General features: G+C 39.6%; 1 protein-coding gene across 1 annotated transcript in view; it reads left to right on the plus strand.

The window, feature by feature from the left end:
- The window catches only part of Cyp3a62 (cytochrome P450, family 3, subfamily a, polypeptide 62), a 35,836-nt gene extending 21,822 nt beyond the window's left edge, over positions 1-14,014 (plus strand). The window contains 7 exon segments of the mRNA NM_001024232.1: positions 280-428; positions 3,245-3,372; positions 3,924-3,990; positions 6,596-6,756; positions 8,928-9,154; positions 12,145-12,307; positions 13,728-14,014. Coding sequence (NP_001019403.1) covers positions 280-428; positions 3,245-3,372; positions 3,924-3,990; positions 6,596-6,756; positions 8,928-9,154; positions 12,145-12,307; positions 13,728-13,805 — 973 coding nt within the window. The 3' untranslated portion in view covers positions 13,806-14,014.
- The last annotated feature ends 12,315 nt before the right edge of the window (positions 14,015-26,329 follow it).

Raw genomic sequence — 26,329 nt, forward strand, 5'->3', positions numbered from 1 at the left:
TGAAGACAGCTATAGTGTACTTATATATAAGTAAATAAATCTTTTTTTAAAAAAAGAGCAAGGGAAGAGTAGAGATTAAATAAATATACTTTAAAAAACAAAGAAAACCTGTCAAATGATAAAATACACACAAAAACGTGTGATGGAGGCCTCGGTTGACCACAGCAGGGTTTCTGACAATGTTTGCCTTTTCTTCACTTGTGAATTAGTCCCATTGGATCCATTATGTTAGAAGGAATAAGAGGAAGTACAGATGCTAATTTCCAATTCTCTCTTTAGCATCTTTGGGGCCTATAGCATGGATGTGATCACAGGCACATCATTTGGAGTAAACGTGGATTCCCTCAACAACCCACAGAATCCCTTTGTACAAAAAGTGAAGAAACTCTTAAAATTTAATTTCTTGGACCCATTCTTTCTCTCAGTGAGTAAGTGAACTAATATCCTTATGAATTCTTCCATTTTATTTTCCAATAGTTTTATACATTTTACAATGGCTTTTAATCCTTTTATTTCCCCCATTCCTCTGTCTCATCCTTCTGTTCTCCTACTGGTACCATTCTTACATTTGGTGAGCTTTATTTCACACGTATGAGCCACATCAGTGAGCCGACTCATGCTTTACATGATTTTAAAGATATTCAAAATTGTCCATGCTGTCAGCTATGGAATCTCCTTTCACCTCAGCAGCCCTGTACATTTATCTTCCCACTGCCTACCTTCTGCCTACTTGAGCAAAAAGTCTAGTTCCTAATTTCCTATAAATAGATTTGTGTAATTTGTCACCTCTTACGTCAACTTTCATAATTGACATATTTCTAAAAGTCCCTTATAGTCTGGAGGGATGGGTCAGGAATTAAAGTTTGTGTATGTCAAGGGTGTTTCAGTATGTCCTTTCTTTTCATGACTGAATTTGTCATCGACAGACATTTGGAATTTTTCAAAATTTTAACAATACTGTTGCTCTAAATATTTATATACAAGACTGAATGATAGTTTCATTTCTTTTCTACATTTACTCAAATGGAAATGACCTATTGCACAATGATGCTTAATATAAATACTTACTTGGGCACTTGCTGCTCTTCCAGAGCACCCAAGTTCATCTCTAGGATTCACATCAGATGATGTACAATCATTTATAACTCCAGCTGCAGAAGATCCAGTACCGCTAGCATTCAAGGGCACCTTCACTCACGTGCATAAAACCAAAGGCAGATACACACAACTACATTTAATTAAAAATTATAAAAATAATTTCCAAAAATATATGATACATTTATCTAATTTTGGAAGTACATTTAATCTCCATATAGTGTTGGTTCTTCTCAAAGGATGTTTTACATCTATAAACCCTATTTGCTCATTTTAATTTGTATCGGTATGCCTCATTCATTACACAGCAGAGCATCCTTGAGGTAAATTCTACTTAGACACAGCAGTATAATTGTTCTTAAATTATTTATTATATTTTAGTAGTTGCTTGACATGGTGTACTGTAATTTTGTGAGCATTTTGTAACCATACTGGCTGGTTTTGTGTGTCAACTTGACACAAGCTGGAGTTGTCACAGAAAAGGCGCCTCAGTTGTGGAAATGCCTTCATGAGACCCAGCTGTAAGGCATTTTCTCAACTAGTGATCAACAAGGGAGGACACAGCTCACTGTGGGTCGTGCCATCCCTGGGCTGGTGATCTTGGGTTCTATAAGAAATCAAGCTGAGGAAGCCAGGGGAAGTAAGCTAGAAAGTAACATCCCTCCATGGCCTCTGAATCAGTTTCTGCTTCCTGAACTGCTTGAGTTCCAGTCCTGACTTTCTTCAGTGATGAATAGCAATGTGGAAGTGTAAGTTGAATAAACCCTTTCCTCCCAAACTTGCTTCTTGGTCATGATATTTGTGCAGGAATAGAAATCCTAAGACAGCAACCATATTTAAAAGTAATGTTAGTTTGCAGTTTTGTATATCTGTGATATGTCAGTTTGACCAAGGAATTACAGCACTGTAAACTTAAGAGAATTTTGGAGATGTTCTACTTCTCTTCTGATTTTAGAAGTTTATGGGAACGGATTCTGGTGTATGTATGGATTCTCTGTGAATAGTTGGCCGAATTCACCACTGAAATTTTCTGCTCTTAGCCTATTCTTGTGTCCCCTCCACCTCCCTACACCTGTCAGTTGCAAATTTCCATTCATTCTCATGACCAGCTGGCCATCTCTCCTGTCCCTCCCAACAACTGATCCTAGACCTCCCATCCTCCCATTCCCTTCCCAATCCAATTCCCCTTTTCAATCTGCCTCTAATGACTATTTTATTCCCCCTTCTAAGTGAAATTCAAACATCCCTGCTTCTGCCTTCCCTCTTGTTTAACTTCTTTGCATCTGTGGAGTGTAACATAGGTAGCTTGTATTTTATGGCTAATATCCACTTATAGGTAAGTACATACCATGGGCGTCCTTTTGGAACTGGGTTACTTTATTCAGGATGATATTCTCAAGTTTCCTCTGTGCAACTGCAAATTTCATGATGTCTTTGTTGTTAATAGCTGAATAGTATTCTCTTGTGTAGATATGTAACATTTTCTTTATCCATCCTTCAGTTGAGGAACATCTAGATTGTTTGCAGTTTGTGGCTATTATTAATAAGGCTACTATGGACACACCTGAACAAGTGTCTTGTGGGAGAGTGGAACGTCTTGCCCAGGAGTGGTATAGCTGGGTCTTGAGGTAGACATATTTCCACCTTGTTTGAGACAGGTGCTTACTGGCTTCAAATTTCACCAAGTAGGCTGGGCTATGTGACCATCAATCTTCCAGGAAATAATTGTTTCCATGTCTCATATTGCCATTGCTGAGACCCTGCACTTGTCTTTTACCTTAAATTTTGGGAACTGAACTCAGATCCTCAAATTTGCAATGCAAGTACATTACCCATCTGTCCATACCTAAAAGCTCTTTCTTGAACACTGTTCATTGCAACATTTGATTAAAGCTTGATTTATTCTAACAGACCTTAGTCTAACAAGTAAAAGGTGACAGCAAGTGATGCTGACATCACTGATCTGTTGGGAACATACACTGACTTGCCCTTTTCCAGCCAATGGTCTGGAACCTGAGCAGTATCACAGAAGGAATGCATCTTGGTTGAAATCTTAATGACCTTTCTTGTACTGAGTGAAGAATAAATGTAATCATTCCAGGTAAATTTTGTATTTTCATCATGATTTCTTTATTTTTTCCCCCTCTAGTACTCTTTCCATTCCTTACCCCAGTTTTTGAAGCATTTGACATAACTGTGTTTCCAAAAGATGTTATGAAGTTTTTTAGGACTTCTGTAGAACGAATGAAAGAGAACCGCATGCAAGAGAAAGTAAAGGTAATAACTGGTCACACATGATATTCATTTATTGACAGAGTTAATGTGAATGTACAATTGTTCCATATAATTTTTAAAAAATAGACAAGGTTAATAACATGGGATTTTTATATTTTGAAAAAAATAAAGCATTGGGAATATAGATATGAAATAAACCAAGGAGAATTTATTTTAAAATAAATGATATATATTATGACTGACATGACATGAAATAAATTTTTTGAGATGAAAACTTCACATGCCAAAATATCCCATGCATACAATTTCTGAGGATGTAAATGAGGAGGATTTTGAAAAACATTATGGACATATTTCAACTCAGGCCTATGTACATGATTGGCAAACACACCATCCTTGAAATAGTGGTCCAAGTTGTCATGAGTATATCACAACCCTATCTGAGAGTTGCATATTGGGAAGAGAGTTTATGGCTTTAACATTGGATCAGGAGATCCCAATGCTGCAACCATTATTCATTTCTTTGAGGATTAAGGTCTGTGGTCTTAGTACATACAACTCACATTGCACCTTCCAAAAACTTTTTCTTTCAGCAAAGATTAGATTTTCTTCAACTGATGATAAACTCCCAAAGTTCTGGAGATAAAGAGTCTCACCAAGGTAAGCAAAGCTGGGTCATATATACTGACGTGCAACCACAGACAGATATTGTTCCTGAAATATTCAAGAGGCTTTCCGTGTAGATTAACAAGTCTGTAAATTACAGAATAACGTTTTGAAATATTATATATACAGCCAGAGGTAATTTCTAGAAGCATAGTATTGTTACTGTGTTTAAAACCTGAAAGGCAGTCATAGCATGTGCTTCAAGCCTGGAAGTCATCAGTGGCTGCTATATCTTATACCACAGAACAAAATCTCATCCTCATCTAGATCCTCTGAGGCAGAGGCTGTGCCTGGAGATTTGCATCTAGACATCCAGTGAGCAGGAACAGCCTGACAGTGGCGATGGTCCCTGGTAACACCCGGTGCTAGTCTACCCAGCCTTTGATTTACAATGAAGCTTTGATTTCCTGTCCAGTTGACAAGGAATGTGTGGAGAAAGCCATGGTACTAATACCATACCCCATTCCTTTCCAGGTTTCCCATACTGAGTTTTCCATTATGGATGGATTATCACAATTTCTGTGATAGTTGAAGAATAATGGCTTTTTAATTCCACTAGTTCCTATGCAGCTATATTCCCATTATGAAGGAGACACAGATGCCTGCCCTTTTGTTTTCTTTTTTCCTTTCTTTCCACTTCCATTTCTTTGTTTCTTCTTTCCTCACTCTCTTCCTTCTCTTATCCTCCAACTTCTTCCACATATTTTTCTCTCTTCAACATAATCATACATTAATCCTGTTCATTTATAATCGTAATTTATTTTGACACACAGAAAAAATTACATTTGTCTACTGTAAAATCCCTTTCATTTGAACTCCTAAATGCTTTCTTAAGCCAATGGAGTGTTGATTTATTAGCTACGTAGGCTTGCATCTCTACTTAGCTAGCACACCAGAGAATAGGGTTCTGAAGCTCTTGCCTTCATATTCTATGTTCAAGTATTGGTTATTTTCTTTTTGCTTTGAGAAGATACATGACAATCAGAAACCTAAAGGAAGGAGGGTTTTATTTGACTTGTGGCTCCAGCTGATTGTTCTTTCATTTTGGGGAACTTAACAACACATGGGGATAGGCATGGTCACAGAAACTTCATAGAGTGCCCAGGAAGTATGGCCAGGCTACCAAACCTCAAGTCCCATCCCAGTGACCCACTTCCTCCAAGGAGGCTACAACCTTCACAAGCATCACCACTCTCAGGGAACCAAGCGTTCACACAGATGAGATCAACTTGATATTCAACCCACTACAATAACACAAAGTTCATGTTCACTAAGACAAATAATCTGATTGGCCTTCTTCCCACCAAGAACAGCACAGGTGTCATGATCAACAAACCAAAGCTCTGTAAACTCTTCCAACATTCATTTTCAGTTTTGAATTTATAAGTTTGGAGCAGGTCATATATTTCTAAAGGTCTTACACTACTTATTACTAAGTGCTTAACAGTTCATTGCTTAACTGAGCTGAGCTTCTGTGCAGATTAAGACCCAGGAGGGAGGACCACACTTGTCAGGAACAGTGTGATCCATATGAAGCATAGCTAGAGGAGTGGGATATTAGTAAAGATGACATTCAGCCATGAATGAGTAGCATTGCTAACTTTATTCTATGGACATATTTTTTTTTGTATGTGTGTGTGTGTTCCATGCACAATGTTTGTTCCTTCTACTAACTTTTTCTTTCCTCTGCTACTTTAGTGCATTTATTGGAACAAGGCCAGTCACCATCCCTGTAGCTTCTTATTTAGAATAATTAATATTTAGCATCATTCATTTGGGAAGAAAAGAATTTCATGGTTGAGAACAGTTACTCCACAAGACCTTCAATTTGAATTCCCCCAGCAGCCACATAAAAAGTCAAACATAGGTGGACATCACTGTAACCCCAGCATTTGAGAGCAGAGATAGGAGAATCCTAAGGAATTTTACCTAACCAGTACAGCTGAAGCGTCCAGGTCTATAAAAGGCCATATTGCAAAGAAACAATACAGAGAAAGACATACGAAGTCACAGTGGTATGGAAATGTGAACATTGACCAGTTAAGTTTCTAAAGAGCAGCTCTGCAAGACATCCTGTTCTTGCTCCCACATCATGTATCACATGAATACACCACACTCACACACATCATACTGACACATACTACACTCATGCACGTACACACCACACTTACACACACACACACACACACACACACACAGGATAGATCACACACAAACACACATAGTGAATATATCACACGTACACAAACACTCACATGGTTAAAATAGGCTGTTCCTCATGTAAACCATGATTTATACACAGCTCCCTCACCTAAAATGTATGGCCTGGTGTGATGAGATGGCTCAACAGGTAAAGACACTTGCTGCCAATCTCAAGACCTGAGTTCAAACTCCAAGACCCAAATAGTAGGGGGAAAAAATCTCACACTTGAGCAAGATTTTCTTTGTCTTCCAAACACAAACTGACTTGTAGCTTTGTCCTGCTAGAATCTACACACACACACACACACACACACACACACACACACACACACACATCCACCCATCCATCCATCAATGTACAAATAAATGTAACAAAATATACTCCCTTTCCCTTCAGGTTTAACTGATGTGGAGATTGTGGCTCAGTCCATTTTCTTTATTTTTGCCGGCTATGAGACCACTAGCAGTGCTCTTTCCTTTGCTTTGTATTTGCTGGCCACACACCCTGATCTCCAGAAGAAACTGCAGGATGAAATTGATGCAGCTCTGCCCAATAAGGTGAGGGGATGGGACCTGGAGAGGGCAATACGAAGAAGTGTTGATTTGAATGGCTTCTTAGCACATCCAGTGAGAAATTTTCAACAAAAAATGGCAGTTCCTTCACCATCTTTATTCAAGAAGGTTCTGAAGAGAAAAATTAATGAGAAACAGGCATCAAATGCTATTTTTAGCAAAACATATTTGTAGACAAATTTTGGGATAGATTTTTCCAATATCTGTCACCAAAATACTACAGTGAAACATCCACAAGCCACAGTGGCAAGGAATTGTGAGCACTGGTTAGTTACATGTCTGGACAGTCAACTCTTTTGATGTCATGCACTGTATTGTTGCTTGCTGTTGGCTGACTGTGACTGGCCTTGGCTCAGCTGAGCTAGGCAGATTAATTTGGTGTAACTCCACATATCTATCTACACTAATAAGTGGGCCCTGACTCATACTCTTAATTCTACATTATGTTCTGTCCAAAATTCCATTATGTATTAGGCACTTTGGCCTTTAGAACTCTGCTTAAACAGGTTGACTATAGTGTGAGGCTGCCTGGTCTGTGAGGCGGTATACCTGGCTTATCATTCTCTTCAATGTTCACAGGCAAGCCAGCAGGCTAAATCAGCAATAGATAATGAGGCTGGGTGAGGGATCCTGTTCTCATTGTGACTCTTACCAGGGTCAAAACTGAACGTGTTGATACTAATGACTTACATGTGTCTTTTATCATGTTTAGTATAGAAGCGTCTACTAACACCTCCTCAAATTACTTAATTTTTATTTTTGAAGTTCAACTGTGTTGCATGCTTTCACTTAATGTTGAATGTTTTTAATTGAAATAGAACTACGGCAGTTTTCCTTCTTCACCTGTTTCCCTCCAGCCTGAGCCTCAAACCTCTTCCCTCACTTTCAAACTGGTAATTCCTTTTGATTGCTCTTGTTACATAAATATATGCATATGTTTGTGTGTATATGTATGTAAACATGCATACACACCGAGAGATACACACAACATGATGAGTCCATTTTTGTTATTTGGATATATATTTTTTTCAAGGCTGACCACTCTATGATGATAGACAACCAATAAGAAGGCTCACCTCTGAGAGAAGCTAATTATTCCTCTTACACTAGTCATTCATTGCCTGAAGTTCCTCTGTCTAGGAGTGTGACCAAGTGAAATTATCTCCTTCCGCATTAACATGTCCATTAATATTGCCACTGTTCTGGTCTTGCTTATGCACCCATTTCTTAGATGGACCATTTCACAGCAGATTTTCACCTCTTCTTCCCCATGTTCCCAAAGCTATAAATTCAGGAGCTATAATGTGACTATATCTATTGGTGCTCGGCTCCAAATGATCCATTGATCTCTATATTGTGTTCAGATGCATTTTCTTGTAATGGTCTCCATTTGATGTAAAGGGGAGTTTCCTTGATGAGCAATAATAACTATTTTCTAAATAGCTTAAATATTTCTAAATCTCATATATAATAACATGCAAGATATACTAAGTAAGATCCTAAATAAGATCCTATATAAGACAAGGATTTGCTTAAAGGCTGGAAAGGTGACTCATCAGTTAAGAGCTCGGATGTACTTTCAGAGGATCTGAGTTCCATTCCTAACACCCATATTATGAGGCTCACAACCACCTGTGGCTACAGTTCTAGCGGTTCTGAGACCCTCTTCTGTCCCTCCAAAGCACATGACCTCTCATGCACAAATCTATAACAGATTGATACACATAAATGAAACTAAAGTCTTTTTTCTCATCTGTATTTTATAGACTTTCATATAAATGTATAGGTTCTTTGTGGAAACTAACACTGAGGCATATTGTTGTACAATTGTCATTATCTATTAGTACAAATTATTAACATGAGCATGAGATAGTAGTACATGATAATGTTGACAGCTCCAGGCTGTGGTTTGGGGATTATCCTAATAATTGCTTCTCAATGGGATATTGAACAGGTCAAAGGATATGAGTTATTAAAATGCTATGTAAATGCTAAGTGGATTTATCAATAGGATTTATGCTGTGATACTACAAACAAAATACCACAGTAGTACTCCATAGATGAAAAATAATTCAAATTCATTTATGAAACTCTTTCCCTCCCCTACCTCTCTCTCCTTCCTTCTCTTCCCCCCCCCTTCCTTCCCACCCTTCCAGGCACCTGTGACCTATGATGTCCTGGTAGAGATGGAGTACTTGGACATGGTGTTAAATGAAACTCTCAGATTATTTCCAGTTGGTGGAAGACTCGAGAGGGTCTGTAAGAAAGATGTTGAAATCAATGGGGTTTTTATACCCAAAGGGACTGTGGTGATGGTACCAACCTTTGCTCTTCACAAAGACCCAAAGTGCTGGCCAGAGCCTGAGGAATTTTGTCCTGAAAGGTACAAGGATGTGGGAAAGAGAAATTACCATGAGCCAGACTAGGTCTGGCATGATATGTTGTAGAAATAACAGTCTATCTGTTTGTCTGCTTGCCTGCCTACCTGCCTGCCTGCTTGTCTGTCTATGTGAACTTTTAAGAAAGCATAGCATCTGCCATAACTTCCTTGGCACTATCTTTTTTGTGTATTGTACTTTTCATTCATCTCAGGTTTTTCTTGCCATTCCCATTAGCCATCCCCATCACCTTTAGAGAGCATTTGAGTCTCTCATTTCACTAGAGTTTGCCTTCTGGATATTCTGCTATGGATGTAATGGGTTTTGCTCTGTATCTGGAGGCCTTCTGCACTTATAGTTAGAGCAACCCTGCTGAGGATAGAGGAGCCCATGGGTCCTCACATTCTTTTCTGTAGCTGTCATCCTACCAGCTTCCTTACTGAATTACATAACATTATGCCAACTACTTGTCTAGAAGCCTTTATACATGGTTCAATTTTGGAGCTAATGTTGGACTTCTCTCTGAGTCTTATGAGACTCAAAATTTACCACTCTGGTAAGCAAGTCAGATAAGCTATGACGTGGGTATGAACTGAGCCCTACCTGTGTACTTTCTGCTACCAGAGTCCATGTCTTAGTGGTTGTGGCATGCCAATTGCCACCATGATATTTACCAAGGAAGTCAATTGACATTAATCCATACCAGATGACTTCTGTGTTCCCTCAAGTCTCAGCAACTCCACCTCCTGTAGCATTGTGACTGTAAGAGGACAAACAACCAATTATATCTATGTTGGATTTCTTTAAAGTGAAACAGATATTACACGCACACTTTGTATGAAGAACCACTCCAAACACTGGGAAAATCTAAATATTAAAATAAGTCTAATATAAAACAGTTTGACAAATACACAAGAGTAATCTACACATCTTAAAATGGAACTCTATGTGTCCAGCAACCATTCACCAATGTCAGCCATTCCATGCACACACACCTTCCACATTCTTTCTCTCTCTATGTCCATGTGGGGTGTGCATGTGTGTGTGTGTGTGTGTGTGTGTGTGTGTGTGTGTGTGCGCGCGTGTGTGTGTAAGACCCATGTTTGTGTAAAACATACTATCCATAAATATTTCACAAGTTTCTTGGAAATAAAAATACTAGGTTAAAATATATAGCTATATTACAATTATCCCCTTCTCAAATCATTATTCTTCTCTTAAATACTTATGTAGAGTCAAATTCAATTAAAATGTGTCTACTCTTCTAGAATTTTATACCCAAAGAAACATATAAAGAAAACTTGCATAACAACATTATAAAGTGGAGTGACACTGTATATTTTGTTAAAATGTTTGACTAAAATACTCAATAAAAAAGGAAGGGAAGTAGGAAGAACCAAAATGAAGAGGAAGAAGCAGAAGCAGAATTAAACAAAGAATGGAGGGAGGAGAATAAGGAAAAAGAAAAGAGAGGAGAGGGAAGGCAAGAAGAAATGGAGGAGGGAGAATGAATGGAGGGAACTGGGAGGAAGAGAGAAAATATCTGGGAAAAAAGAAAAACAGGAAATGTAGTTGAAAGGAAAGGAATAATTGAGAGGAGAAGAGATAATCATAGATCTAAAGGTAACAAAATTTCAATGATTGTGTTATATCCTCTGAGCCCAATGGGCAAGTGAACAATAGAAGTATTAATTAAGGCCAGGACTTGCTCTCCTTTCATTGGTCTTGTTTCTTGTGTGCCAGAATACTAACATATCACTGTGCTAAATGCACTTTTGTTATTTGAAAGTAAACTTTTTAAAACTAGGTATGGTGACCAATTCCTTTAATCCCAGCACTTGGGAGTCAAAAGCAGATAGATCTCAGTTAGTTTGACTTGTTCTACACAGAGTGTCAGACCAGCTGAGGCTACATACTACAATCTTGGGTCAAAAATGGTAGATAGATAGATAGATAGATAGATAGATAGATAGATAGATAGACTATCTCCATTGTAAAGGGAAAGAGAGAGGCCTGTAGCCAACAACTACCATAGTATATCACATACTCCTAGGCTTCGGTAACATCACAAAGGATGGGGTGGACAGGCTGGAGGGTTAGTAAATACGCTATAAAATGTCTCCCAGACTATTCATGGTCATTTTCATCATAACTGCAAAGCACTTCTGACAACCTGTAAATGACTTACACACATTAAAAAAATTGAATCATGAAAGTAAGAGGATGACTATTTTGGAAGAATAGATCAAAAGTAATGGGGTCATTGTGTGCTGTATACAACTCGAAAAAAACCTGCTGAAAATCCCCAGCGAGACTTTTTTATACTTTTAGCATTTTTTATTCACTTTACATCCCAATCACTGCATCTCTCTCTGTCTGCCATCACACAGTCTCTGCCTCTTTCCCCAACCCCTTATCCTATGAGGGGGTTGAAGCCATCCCTTGGGCATCTCCTTAACCTGACACATCAAGTCTCTGCATGGCTAGGCCCATCCTTTCCTGCTAAATCCAGACAAGGCAGCACAGGTAGAACAGATTCCACAGACAAGCAAGGATGGGCCCTACTCCAGTTGTTGGGGGACTCACATGAAGACCAAGTTGCATATTTGTTACATATGTGTGGGCATGCCTATGACCACTCTGAGTGTTCTTTGGTTGGTGTTTCAGTCTCTGAGAGACCCATGGTTCCAGGTTCATTGAGTCTGTTGTTCTTCCTGTGGTATTTCTATCTCTTTTAACCCCTCAATTATCCTCCCAACTCTTCCATAAGACTCCCCAAACTATGTCCAATGTTTGGCTGTGGGTCTCTCCATCTGTTTTAGTTAGCTGCCAAGGGGAGTCTCTCAGGGGACAGGTACTCCAGAAAGATTCAATGAACAACCTAAGCAAGCATTCTGTCTATGAATACTTGTAGGTATCTAAGAGATATCAAACAAGTTGCTCTTGTAGGGATTGTACTTTATTAACTCACCTTCATCTACTCCTGTGGGGCCAGGTTCAGAAAGAAGAATCAGGACAGCATCAATCCTTACATATACCTGCCCTTTGGTAATGGACCCAGGAACTGTATTGGCATGAGGTTTGCTCTCATGAACATGAAAATTGCTCTTGTCAGAGTCCTGCAGAACTTCTCCTTTGGACCTTGTAAAGAAACTCAGGTCAGTGTGATGTCTCAGTAAGTTACATATAGTTTGGTATTTTTTGAGACACAAATAAGTTCATTTATTTCAATATTCCCTATTTCCCATTATTAAATTTGTTTCTATAGTCATCTGGGAATTACATTCTTGATATGTCCAGAAACCGTGCCAGGAAAACAATGCTCATTGCATTGGCTCAGATCCACTTGAATAATTGTCACACTCAGCAACTCTCACTATCTTCTTCATTTCCAGACAGGCATGCAGCTATCAGTTACCGCTTCTTCTCTGGATGAGCCACTTTCAAGGAGCAAAAATATTGTCTCTCTCCATGTGATTAAAGTTCATGTTTCAGCCTGGTGTAGTAGTATATATCAGCTTGCTAGCACTGAAGAGGTTGAGACAGGAAGTCTGTCACGTTGTTCTCAGTCTGAATAACAAAGTGAGATCTACTGAATCCCAGTTCATGCATCTCAGACAATGGCAATTGGTTAACAGGATAGAAGAGCTGGCTGGCCCAAGCACACACCTGCACTGTTGTTATGGTCCATATCAGCTCACACACCTACACTTATTGTATAAATTCTTTGGACATAATCAGATTGTTTCAGTCTTCTAAAGGTTCTATATGATAAAGTCACATTATCACTGTACAAAATACTTTACATTTATAGTTGCCCAGCAATAACCATTCATAGGGCAAATAAAATTGACATTGGACCTCTAAGACTTATCTGTGACATGTTGACAAGAGGTCTGAGTTCCATAGGCAAGCTGAGAGCTCTCCAATATTCTGCCTTCATCAGTGCAGTCATTGGGGTTAAGAGAGGGCCTTATCCAGTCTTCATTCTGGGCCTTTTATTTAACAAGGGTGTCATTTGGTCCTACAGAATGTCTAGCAATATTATTAAACATGTGGTCCAGTCATTCCTTCTGGTGAATATACATATTGTATAAGAATTCAGATTCAATTTTGCTGTTTTTTTTATATGTTTCTCAGTCTAAGCCTCTCTCTCACCCTTTGGAAAGACATTGTCTGGTAGTTTAATTGGGAGCATCTATATGCAGAGAAGCGTATTCTTGCTTGCTTTTTAATTTATTCTATGAGCCAAGTAACTTCTTCTGTGACTTCTATTGAGGGTTAAGTTCTTCAGTTTAGGAGCTGTATCCTTTGCTTTAAAAAAAGGGTATAACAATTTTCTAAATTCAAAGGCTAGAGAGTGGTTCATTCAGGAAATGTCTGCATTATAAGCATGAAGACCTGATTTTATCCTCAGAGCCCAAAGATTTATAAAATTGTACAGCTCCTATGACACCTGATGAAAATGTTTTCATGTGTTTATACAGCATATTCATCCTTAATGAATCTCTTTCTTGCTTCTGTGTTTGGTGACACTTCATTATTTGGCCCTCACTGTGCTTTATGTAACTGTTGCAGATTCCTTTAAAACTAAGAAAGAAAGGATTTTTTCAACCAGAAAAACCCATCATTCTAAGGGCTGTATCAAGAGATTGAACCATGAGTGGAGCTTGATATTATGCCTACTCTAGCACCATGACACATGGCATCAGAAACCAAATTATTTGTGAAGAAAATGCAGCGATGAAGACGGGATTGATTCTCTTCATGTATGGTGGACTCTGGGCCTTCATCAAGATGCTCACCTCCTCTAGCCACCAAAGTTCAGCAATCACATGCTTCCCAAAATAGAAAAAAGCAAGAGTATTTTGTGTTCATGTTTTTATTTCTGTTTGTTTTACTTTAGATTTTGGTTGGACTGGGTTGACTGGTTTGTTGGTTTGAAAACAATGTAACCCCAGGCTGGGTTCACACTCACTATATAACAATAGATATCCTGGAGCCCTTTATATTAATTTCCAAATGCCGAGATTGTGGTCCTGGACTACTCAGCCCAGCTAAACTGTTAGCTCAAAGAATGAGCAATTGTTTTTGTTAAATAACATTGGTGCTCTTGTTTGTTTGGATCGTTTTGCCCAATTAGAATTCATGGGCTGAAAACATGGCTCCTTGTAGAAAGCCCTCATTGTGTAAGTGTGAGAAATGGAATTCAGAGTCCCTGAACAAAGTTAAAAGATGAACAGGCTTGAAGGTCACACACAATCCCAATACTGGAGAGACATGGAAAGAGTATCCCTGTGCAAACTGACTAGCTAAAATAATCTGATTAACTAACTACCAATCAATTAATAATCTCCATGCCTCAATAAAGTGGTGAGAGATGTAGGGGGACTTTGTCAACTTTGAACTTCCACAAGCACCCTGCACATATGTGTTTGTACTTTCACACACATGTGTCCCCACACAGGTATACATGCATACAACAAGCACACACACACACACACACACACACACACACACACACACACACGCAAATGCAAATTAATTAGCCAAGAGATCATGACTTGTAAAATTTAAATGAAATATGCAAATTGTTGAGAGCAATGTTTTCCTTGTCCTACTGAAAGCAATCCATTCAGCCAGTGGGAGTCAGGTTAGGCTTCTCGTGAGCCACATGAGAACACATGAGCTATTAATTTAAAAAAGATGAACTAGCACACTGAGTACAATTCTTATGTCATCAGGGGCATGGATCAGGAGGATATAAAGGAGAGCATTGAGCACTCATCTATTAACCTCCATTTTGTCCTATTTCTGACTCATTGGATTTATTTATTTATTTATTTATTTATTTATTTATTCATTCATTCATTTATTCATTTATTTATGTATGTATTTTTACACTTCAGATTTTATTCCCCTCCCAGTCCACCCTCCTACTATTCCACATCACATGCCCCCTCCCCCCACAAACCCTCCGTCTCCATGAAGATGTCCCCACCCAAGCAACCCCAGACCTCTAAACTCCCTGGGACCTCCAGTCTCTTGAAGGTTAGGTAAATCTTCTCTGACTGAACATAGACCCAGTAGTCTTCTGCTGTACTTGTGTTGAGGGCCTCATATCAGCTGGTTTATGATGCACTGTCTGAGAGAACTTGGAGGTCCAGTTAATTGGGGATACTGGTCCTCTTACAGGGTCACTCTCTTCAGCTTCCTCCAACTTTTCCTGAATTCAACCACAGGGATCAACAGCTTCTATTGATTGTTTGGGTACAAATATCTACATCTGACTTTTTCAGTTGTTTGTTGAGTCTTTGGGTGGACAGTCATGATAGGTCCCATTTTGTGAGCAATCCATAACCTCAGTAATGGTGTCAGGCCTTGGGCCATCCCCTTGAGCTAAACCCCACTTTGGGCCTGTCCCTGGACCTTCTTTTCCTCAGGCTCTTCTTCATTTCCATCCAGAAGTTCTTTCAGACAGGAACAATTATGGGTCAGAGGTTTGGCTGTGGGATAGCAACCCCATTCTTTACTTGATGCCCTGTCTTTCTGCTGGAGGTGGGCTCTATAAGTTCCTTCTCCCCACTGTAGGGCATTTCATCTAGGGTCCCTCCTTTTGAGTCCTGAGAGTATATCATCTCCCAGGTCTCTGATATATTCTAGAGGGTCCTCCCAACCACCTACCTCATGAGGTCACATATTTCCATTCTTTCTTCTGTTCCTCAGAGCTCAGTCCTTTTCCCCACCCAATACCAGATCATGTTTGCATCTCCCCACCATTACCATCCTCTTTCCTTCCAAACTGCCTTCCTCCCTTTCCTCCGTGGTTGCTTTCTGCTCCTTATTTGTGCTGTACCTTGCAGAGCTGAGCCTGCTGAGCTCCCTTCCCTGCCCAGCTGCGAATCAAGGCATTGAGACTTCACTGCTTAAATACTGGAAAGGGAGCAGGACTGGCTTAACATTCAGTAGATTCATCACCATGCCCCACCTACAGTTCCAAGAGTATAATGTATTCTCCACCTCAGTTGGCAGAGAATCATGGATGTGCCCACTTTGATATTAGATATTTGAATACATTTGGTATACATATCAATGAAAAGCCACAACTCGTGTTATCATTGGATGCAAAGTTGTTGCTTCTTATCAGAATCTCAGGTGAAGTTATTGCCTGTGACTTCCTCTAGTCTGTCCTTTTGCTCAAGTCTGCTTTTATTTTGTAATACTGGAAATTCATCCAAGTGAGCTCTGCCCACAAGTACTATTTTCATTCACTTCCTTCTGCCTACAATATCCTCTGCCTCAGAGAGGACTCTTACTCATCCTTCAAATCCATACTTTAAAATTTCATCTGGTAGAATCCTTCCTCACTAACCTCATGAAAAGATAGAAGTACTCAGTCCCCTGGACAGCCTTTATTATGTCTAGAAAACAATTCTATTTTTATTACCAGAGCATAAGCTTATGCAGTGCACAGTCTTTTCTATTGCTACTATGTTTTATGTTCCTAGCCTTTATCAGAATGCTTTAAGAAAGTTGGTCTTCATCTTCTGTACCCAGGCAGGATACTCAGTGGATGGGATAAGGACACCATACAACTTTTGACCCAAAATTTGTCCTTTCTCCAAGAAATGCAGGGACAAAGATGGAGTAGATTTTGAGGAAATGGCCAAGCAATAAATTTTAAGGTAACACAGCATTAAGCTTGCTGTCATGATAACTGCCAGCTGCTTCTAACTACACTTACCACTAGAAAAAGGAGTTCAATGCCAACAGTCAATACATGAAACGTTTGCAGCTTGGTCAGAAAAAAATGTATATAAAGTTGGGGCCAAAACAGTATGATTATTAAAAGATGAGTGCCATTTTAAAAAAAAAGGTGAAGTGGTTTTGATTTGTATTTCCTTGGTGACTAAAGATGTTGAATATTTATTTCTTGATATTTTGGCCATTCTCATTTCATCGTTGGAAAGTATCCATTTAGTTTTTGTGCTTGGTAGTTGCAGGTAAACTTGACACAAAGTAAAGTCATTTCAGAAGGGAAAACTTCATTTGAGAAAATGTGCATACCAGATTGGCTTGTGGGCAAGACTTTAGTGAATTTTCTTAATCAGTGATTGACGTGGGAGGATCCAGCAGTTTTGGGTGGTGTTATATCTAGGTTGGTGGTCCTAGACCTTATAAATAGACAGGCTGAACAAGTTTTGGGTAGCTGCAGGAAAGCAGTGCTCCTCCATGGCATCTGCACAGTTCATGCCCTGCTTGTGTTCCTGGCCTGTTTTCCTTCAGTGATAGAATATGCTATGGAAGTGTGGCAGTTTGAATGAGAATGGCCTGCATAGAAGGTTTGAATATTTGGCCAACCATTGGTACAACTGTTTGGGAAGGATTAGAAGGAATGATCTTATGGAGAAGGTGTGTCACTGGATGTTTATTTTGAGGTTTCAAAAGTCCATGCCACTCCAATTGGTTCTCTCTCTCTCTCTCTCTCTCTCTCTCTCTCTCTCTCTCTCTCTCTCTCTCGATTGCAGTGTACCCCACATAGAATCAAAGGAAGCCTGTCCAAGTTGGTTTTCGATGGGTCAATAAAGTTATCAATGGCCAATGGCTAGGCAAGGAGAGAGAGAGAGACAGGACTTAAGATTCACAGGAAGTGACTGAGCAAGGAGGAAGAGGGGAGTCCACAATGCCACAGAAAAAGAGATAGACTACACTAGAAAGGTAAAGGAGGGAGAGACAGCAGACAGGATACAGGGAGAAAATGGTACTTGGAGGGCTGCACAGCAGGGTCCAGGGAAGCAAAAACAAAATATCAATTTTGTAAGTGTTAACTCAGTAATATCAAAGGAAAGTATGTGTTAGCCATGTGGAGTTAAGAAATGGCCCAGCCATTGAGCTTCTTAGGGCATATTAAAAAGTAAAGCTCTCTCTCTCTCTCTCTCTCTCTCTCTCTCTCTCTCTCTGTGTGTGTGTGTGTGTGTGTGTGTGTGTGTGTGTGTGTGTGTGTGTGTTTCATTCGTGGATCCAAAACATTTAGGTGGGTGACAAAAAGCACATGGGCACCCACCATGGAGTTTAGAGCAGATTATCTACCACTTCAGATGGTGCTCAATTTGTTAGGCTTGTACTCACTTTTACATTTTAATTAGAGATTACAGAGTGGAAGACACATGCTGTGATGTGAGATTTGGAGATGAGAATTGGTTTTTCAACCAAACCAAGCTGAGTCACGTGGTTCCTCCTCAATCCTCACAGATTTGGAACTAAAACAAAAGGCATACATAATTCTGGGATTCATGGTGTGAACTGTGCCACAGTTAAGTCTCCAAGTCGGCCCAGACAAAGCTGGCTGGCAGGGACCCAGGCCCTTCTCAAAGGCCTATGACTGCCTCAGAGGGTTTGAAACTCAGAGGTGCTGGGAGCCATTGCTACTCAAACAGACAGGCTCCTTGTAAGAGATAGAGAGAGGGGCAGACAATAGAGGCTGCTCTCCTCCAACAAGCAGATAATAAAAAAATAGAGATGAATAAAATTTGATTTAATTGTTTGTAAGGATAAAAGGAAGTATAATGATAATTATTTAAGTGTTTTTAATATACACAGAAAGAAATTCAAGCCTTTGATCTCAAATGTAGGAAACAAAGGCATGGAGATATAATAGAATAAATGAGAACAATGCATTAAAATAAATCTGAAAAAGTCTATGCCAGGGCAGCACTCGGAATCTTTCTACTTTAGTCTGTATAGAATTTCTGGGATTGCTTAGATTGGTATGGCAAACTAATAGCCTAAATTAGGCTCACATAGAAATATAGAAAGAATTTTAATTAAAGGTAAATATATAGAACAGGATGTTAATTCAAGTTAAATAATGAGAAAGAGATATTAATCTCCATAGAAGAGAGAATTCAAGTATACATAAATGAATAAATAAATTGAGGCATTTGATCTTAAATTGTAGGTCAAGAGAAGGAGATAGGGAGAATAACCTTATCTCAGACAAATAGTAGAAACTTAGGCCTTGATCTTATATAAGAACAAGGTAGCAGATAATTATGAAACACTGTCTCAACAGATAATTGTATTTGTTTAGGTTATGATATTTTAAAAAATCCTCTGGAAGAGAAGTCTAGCTACGAAATTGACTCAATCTATATCTTTGAGTATTTCAAGCTACCGGACCAAGGACATTTTATTGTGAGAGAGAGGCTCTGTATTGTGTTAATAGGAAAGAAGAAAAGGCTTTAGACCCCTTCCAGAGTGATAAGAAATAGATATGACAGGAGAAGACCCCCTGAAGTTCTTGGCTACAGAAAAGAAAAATTCAAAGAAAACAAACAGTACAAGTAACTTGATTTGCTGATTCCTATATATGGGAACATCTTTGTAAGTGGCTTAGACATAAAAATGTCTCTAGCCATTGAACTACCTGAGGATCCAGCTATACCTCTCTTGCGCATATACCCAAAAGATGCCCCAACATATAACAAAGACACATGCTCCACTATGTTCATCGCAGCCTTATTTATAATAGCCAGAAGCTGGAAAGAACCCAGATGCCCTTCAACAAAGGAATAGATACAGAAAATGTGGTACATCTACACAATGAAATATTACTCAGCCACCAAAAACAACGACTTTATGAAATTCATAGGCAAATGGGTGGAACTGGAAAATATCATCCTGAGTGAGGTAACGCAATCACAGAAAAACACACATGGTATGCACTCATTGATAAGTGGCTATTAGCCTAAATGCTTGAATTACCCTAGATGCACAGAACACATGAATTTCAAGAAGGATGACCAAAATGTGAATGCTTCACTCCTTCTTTAAAAGGGGAACAAGAATACCCTTGGCAGGGAATAGCCTAGTAAGAGCACCAATGGAAGGGGAAGCCCTTGGTCCTGTCAAGACTGAACCCCCAGTGAACGTGATTGTTTGGGGGAGGGTGGTAATGGGGGTAGGATGGGGAGGGGAACACCCATAGAGAAGGGGAGGGGGAGGGGGAGGGGGGATGTTGGCCCAGAAACCGGGAAGGAAAATAACAATCAAAATGTAAATAAGAAATACTCAAGTTAATAAAGATAAAAAAGTAAAAAAAGAAAAGAATTATGAGAAAATATAATCAAACACATGAAAGAAACAAATAGGTCCAAGACCTAAAAATTAGAATATAAGCAAGAAAAAAGCACAAACAGAGGCAACCCTGGAACTAGATAATCTGGGAAAGAGAACAAGAACTACAGACACAGGCATCATTAACAGATACAGAAAAGAAATACAGAACCTCAGGTGTAGAAGATACCATAAAAGAAGTTGTTACATTGGTCAAAGAAAATGCCAAATCTAAAATATTACTAACTAAAAACTTTGAAGACATTTGGGACACTGTGAATAGACCAACTTAAGAATAATAGAAAAAGAACAGTGTGAGGATTCCCAGTAAAAATGACCAGAAAACACCTTCAACAAAATGATGGAAGAAAATGCCCCTAGTCTAAAGAAAGAGATGACTATAAACTGACAACCACCAAATAGATTGGACCAGAAAAGAAAATTGTCCTGCCACTATATATATATGTATATATATATATATATATATGTATATGTATATTAAAAGTTGCAAGTGTAAAAGGCCAAAAAACATATAAAGACAGGTCTATCAAAATTACACCTGACTTCAGAACAGAGACTGTAAAAGGCAAAAGATCCTGGACAGATGCCTTGCAGATCTTAAGAGGCCACAGATGTTAGTACAGACTGCTATATCCATCAAAATTCTCAATCACCATAGATGAAGAAACCACAATATTCCATGACGAAGTGAAATCTAAACAAGTTTTTTGTGTACTAAATCATTATCTATTTTTAATTAGAAATTTTAAAGGATATTCTTTTATTTCCCTTTCAAATGTTATTCCCTTTCCAGGTTTCCTATCCATAAACCCCTATCCCATCCACCCTCCCCCTTCTTCTATGAAGGTGGTTACCCCTTCTAGCCTCCTGGCCCTGACATTCCCCTAACTGGGGGTTCGAGCCTCAGCAGGACCAAGGGTTTCTTCTCCCATTGATGCCAAACAAGGCCATCCTATGGCACATATGCAACTGGAGATATGGGTCTGTCCACGTGTACTCTATAGGTCGTGCTTTAGTCCCTGGGAGCTCTTGTTGGTTGGTATTGTTGTTCTTATAGGGTTGCAAACCCCTTCAGCTGCTTCAATCCTTTCTCTAACTTCTGCAATGTGGATTTCATTCTCAGTTCAACGCTTGTTTGTGAGCATTCACCTCTGTATTTGTCATGCTCTGGCACAGCCTCTCAGGAGAAAGCTATATAAGGCTCCTGTCAGCATGTACTTCTTGGTATCCCCAGTAGTGACTGGGTTTGTTGGCTGTATGTATATGAACTGGAACCCCAGGTGGGATAGGCTCTGAATGGTCATTCCATCAGTCTCTGCTCCAAACATAGTCTCTAAATCTCCTCCTTTGAATATTTTTAACTCCTTTAAGAAGGACTGAAGCATCAGCACTTTGGTTGTCCTTCTTCTTGAGCTTCATGTGGTCTGTGGATTGTATCTGGTGTAATCCGAGCTGTTGGACTAATATCAATGAGTGCATAACATGTGTGTTGTTGTTGTTGTTGTTGTTTTTGGTGGTGATGGTGGTGATGATGGTGATGGTGGTGGTGGTGGTGGTGGTGGTGATGGTGGTGATGGTGGTGGTGGTGGTGGTGGTGGTGATGGTGGTGATGGTGGTGATGATGGTGGTGGTGGTGGTGGTGGTGGTGGTAGTGGTGGTGGTGGTGATGATGGTGGTGGTGGTGGTGGTGGTGGTGTGTGTGTGTGTGTGTGTGTGTGTGTGTGTGTGTGTGAGAGAGAGAGAGAGAGAGAGAGAGAGAGAGAGAGAGAGAGAGAGAGAGAGAGAGAGAAGGTTATTTGACTCAGGAGGTTATTTTTTAGTTCCATCCATTTGCCTTTGAATTTCATGAAGTCGTTGTTTTTAATAGCTGAGTAGTACTCCATTGTGTAAATCTACCACATTTTCTGTATCCATTCCTCTGTTGAAGGGCATCTGGGTTCTTTCCTGCTTCTGGCTATTATAAATAAGGCTGCGATGAACATAGTGGAGCACGTGTGCTTGCAATATGTTGGAGAATTTTGGGTATATGCCCAGGAGTGATATAGCTGGGTTGTCAGGTAGTACTATGTCCAATATGCTGAAGGAAACTCCAGAAAGGTTTCCAGAGTGGTTGTACTAGCTTGCAATCCCAAAAACAATGGAGAAGTGTTCTTCTTTCTGCACATCTTTGACAGCATCTGTTGTCACCTGAATTTTTTATCTTAGACATTCTGACAGGTATGAGGTGGAATCTCAGGGTTGTTTTGGTTTGCATCTCCCGGATGACTAAGAATGTTGAACACTTCTTTAGGTACTTCTCAGCCATTCAATGTATTCCTCGGCTGAGAATACTTTGTTTAGTTCTGCACCCCAATTTTATGGGATATTTTTATTTACATTTGGAATGTTATTCCCTTTCCTTGTTTCCAGTCCATAAGCCCCCATTCCACCTCCTCCCCTTCTTCTATAAGTGTGTTCCCACTCCCCACCCATACTCCCTTCCCTTCTCCCCATCCTGACATTTCCCAACACTGGGGGGTGGTGGGTCTGGACTTGGCAGGACCATTTCCTTGTCCTTCCATTGATGCCCAACAAGGCCATCCTCTGATCCATATGCAGCTGGATTCCTGTGTCTGTCTATGTGTAACTCTTTGAGTGGTGGTTTAGTTCCTGGAAGCTCTGGTTGTTTGTTATTGTTGTTCTTAATGGGTTGCAAGCCCCTTCAGCTCCTTCAATCCTTTCTCTAATTCCTCCAACCAGAACCCCATATTCAGTTCAATGGTTTGCTGCTAGCATTCACCTTTGGATTTGTCGTTCTCTGGCTGAGCCTTTCAGGGGATACCTGTATCAGGCTCCTGACGGAATGCACTTCTTGGCTTCATCAGTATTGTCTAGGTTTGGTGGCTGTAAAGATGTGGGCTGGATCCCCTGGTGGGGCAGGCTCTGAAAGGCTATTCCTATAGTCTCTGCTGCAAACAGAGACTCCATATTCCCTCCTATGAATGTTTGTGTTCCCCCTTTCAAGAAGGTCTGAAGCATCTGCACTTTAGTCATCCTTCTTGAGCTTCATGTGATCTGAGGACTACATTTTTGGTAATTCAAACTTTTGTGCTAATATCCATTTATCAGTGAGTGCATACCATGATCGCTTTTTTGTGATTGGGTTACCTCACTCAGGATGATATTTTCTAGTTCCATCCATTTGCCTATGAATTTCATGATGTCATTGTTTTTGATAGCTGAGTAGTACTCCATTGCGTAGATGTTTCACAATTTTTGTATCCATTCCTCTGTTGAGGGCTCTTTCCACCTTCTGGCTATTACAAATAAGGCAGTTATGAACACAGTGGAACATGTGTCTGTATTTTTTGTTGAAGTGTCATTTGGATATATGACCAGGAGTTTCATAGCTGGGTCCTCAGGTTCAGTTTTCTGAGGAACCTCCAGACTGATTTTCAGAGTGCTTATACCAGCTTGCAATCCCGCCAAAAATGGAGGAATGTTCCTCTTTTTTCACATCATTGCTAGCATCTATTGTCACCTGAGTTTTTGATCTTAGCCATTCTGACTGGTATGAGGTGGAATCTTAGGGTTGTTTTGATTGGCATTTCCCTAATGACTAAGGATGTCGAGCATTAATTTAGGTACTCCTCAGCCATTCCATATTCCTCAGCTGAAAATTCTTTGTTTTACTCTCTACCCAATTTTTTAATAGGATTATTTGATTCTCTGGGGTCTAACTTCTTGAGTTCTTTGTATATGTTGCATAATAGCCCTCTATCAGGTGTAGGATTTGTAAAGATCTTTTTTCAATCTATTGAGTGCTGTTTTGTCCTAATGACAGTGTCTTTTGACACACATAAGTTTTGCAGTTTTATAAGGTCCCATTTATCAACTCTTGGTCTTAGACCATAAGTCATTGCTGTTCTGTTTAGGAAGTATCCTATCCCAGACTGCCCCTGGGTTTCTTTGTCTTGAGGGCCTCACACGTGTCCCTTGGAGCAGAAGTTGTGGGTTTACCTTTGATGCCAGGTGTGCCAGAGCTCTTAGAGAATGGCTTTCAGCTCTGGGTGAGGCAGAGACCAGAATGATCCTATCCCTGACAACTCTTATATTCTTGTGCCCAGAGTGCTCTAGGAGGGTTCATCTTGAGCCAGGAATGTTAGCAGAAGTGGTGGTCTCCACTACTCACAGGATTTTCCACACTTATGACCATTATCTTTTTACTAATAGAGCCATACATAGGATACTAGAAGGAAAATTTCAACCCAAAGAGAGTAACTACACTGAAGAAAACACATGAAATTAATTACCTCACAGCAACAATCAAAAGAAGGAAGGCACACACATACATTATCACCTCCAACAATAAAAAGGAACTAACAATCATTGTTCATTAACACCATTTGCCACACCCACTCCAGTGGAGTCTGTGTGACTTGAAGCTCTTCTGCTTCGTTTCTATTCAGAACAGAGGCATGTGCCTGGAATGGCTTGGCCTCCTGGAGGGCCCTGGTCGTCTCCCTCCAAAAAGATGATGACTAGGGTCTATGCTTGTGGTGGAGGTGCCTTCTGCGTTCTAGCCTTGGTGATCTTGGCAACTTTAAGCCTGTCAACAATATCTGATTTTAAGAATATAGCAGTGTGGGAAGATGGTCATGTACCTTTAGATGTCTCAGGAACTGAAAGTTCAGAGACGGAAACGTCTCACACCATCATGATCCTGATGAACTCAATGGCTGCAATGAATTCAACTGCTGTATCCATTAGCTCCCAGTAAGTAGGAGAGAAATTAATTGCAGCTACTAAGAAGATGACTGCTCCAAAAAAGTCTCTCCCCACTTTTGGGAAAGTTTTGTTTACCATGATTCAGAATAGTAGTGACTCTTCCAGAAAAATCATGGATAAGTTCCAACAAGTTGAACAAACTTATCAAGAGTTAACTAGAAGGAAAAGAGAAGCTAACATTGAGGAAGAAATGAAAGAAATTATAGAATGGTTACAAAAGTTTCCATATTATCTTGAGGGACCATAAACATAGAGTCTAAACTTTATTAAAATGAAGGTAAATGTTGAACGTATATCTGGTGCCCACCAGTCTGGCAGTATAACTACAATTTTCTAAACTATTGTCTGAGGCTGAGAACTGTTTCCTGAACTGTACATTCAGCTTTCCTCTTTGTAAGGGACATTTGGTGGGGTGATGAATAAGAGCTGGATGATTGCCAATTATGATGTATCTGTTCTAACTGCTTAAATCTGTGCCAAGAAGTAAAGTTTTTTTTGCAACAGCACATACCTTGAGTTTCTGTCTGTCTGTTGCGCTGAATCCGTTCCCTACCTGAAATCCAAGCCTTGGTCCCTCTGCTGATACACTCCCCTGAACGGTCTGCAGCACCTCTCGACATCAATTGATTCAGTTCACCAATAAAAAGACACAGGCTAACAAACTGGATATGTAAACAGGATGTATCATTTTGCTGCACACACACACACACACACACACACACACACACACAACCATAGCAACCATCATAAACACTAGCTCAGGGCTGAAGAAAGATTTTCCAAACAAAGGGATCCAAGAAACAAGCTCATTCTAATAGCTAATAAAATAGACTTTTAACCAAAAGTAACCCAAAGAAATGAAAAAGAACATCTCATATTTATCAAAGGAAAAATCCACCAGAATGAAGTCTCAATTCTAAACATCTATTCCTCAAATGCAAGGGAACCCACATTTGAAAAAAAAAACTTTACTATCTCAAATCACATAACAGATCATTGAAACAGAAACTTAACAAGGAAACAACGAAACTAACAGATATGAGCCACATGGATTTAACAGAAGATACCTACAAAATCTTTCACCCAAAGACAAAGGAATATACCTTTTTTCAGCATCTCACAGAACATTCTCCAAAACTGACCATATAATTAGTCACAAAGCAATACTCAACAGATACAAGAAGATTAAAATAACCCTTGCATTCTATAAAATCACCATGTATTAAGGCTGGAATTCAAGAAAAACAGAAAGAAGAGAAAGCCACAATACTCATAGA

This window comes from Rattus norvegicus, chromosome 12, assembly GCF_036323735.1.
Source record: "Rattus norvegicus strain BN/NHsdMcwi chromosome 12, GRCr8, whole genome shotgun sequence".
Taxonomy (NCBI): Eukaryota; Metazoa; Chordata; class Mammalia; order Rodentia; family Muridae; genus Rattus; species Rattus norvegicus.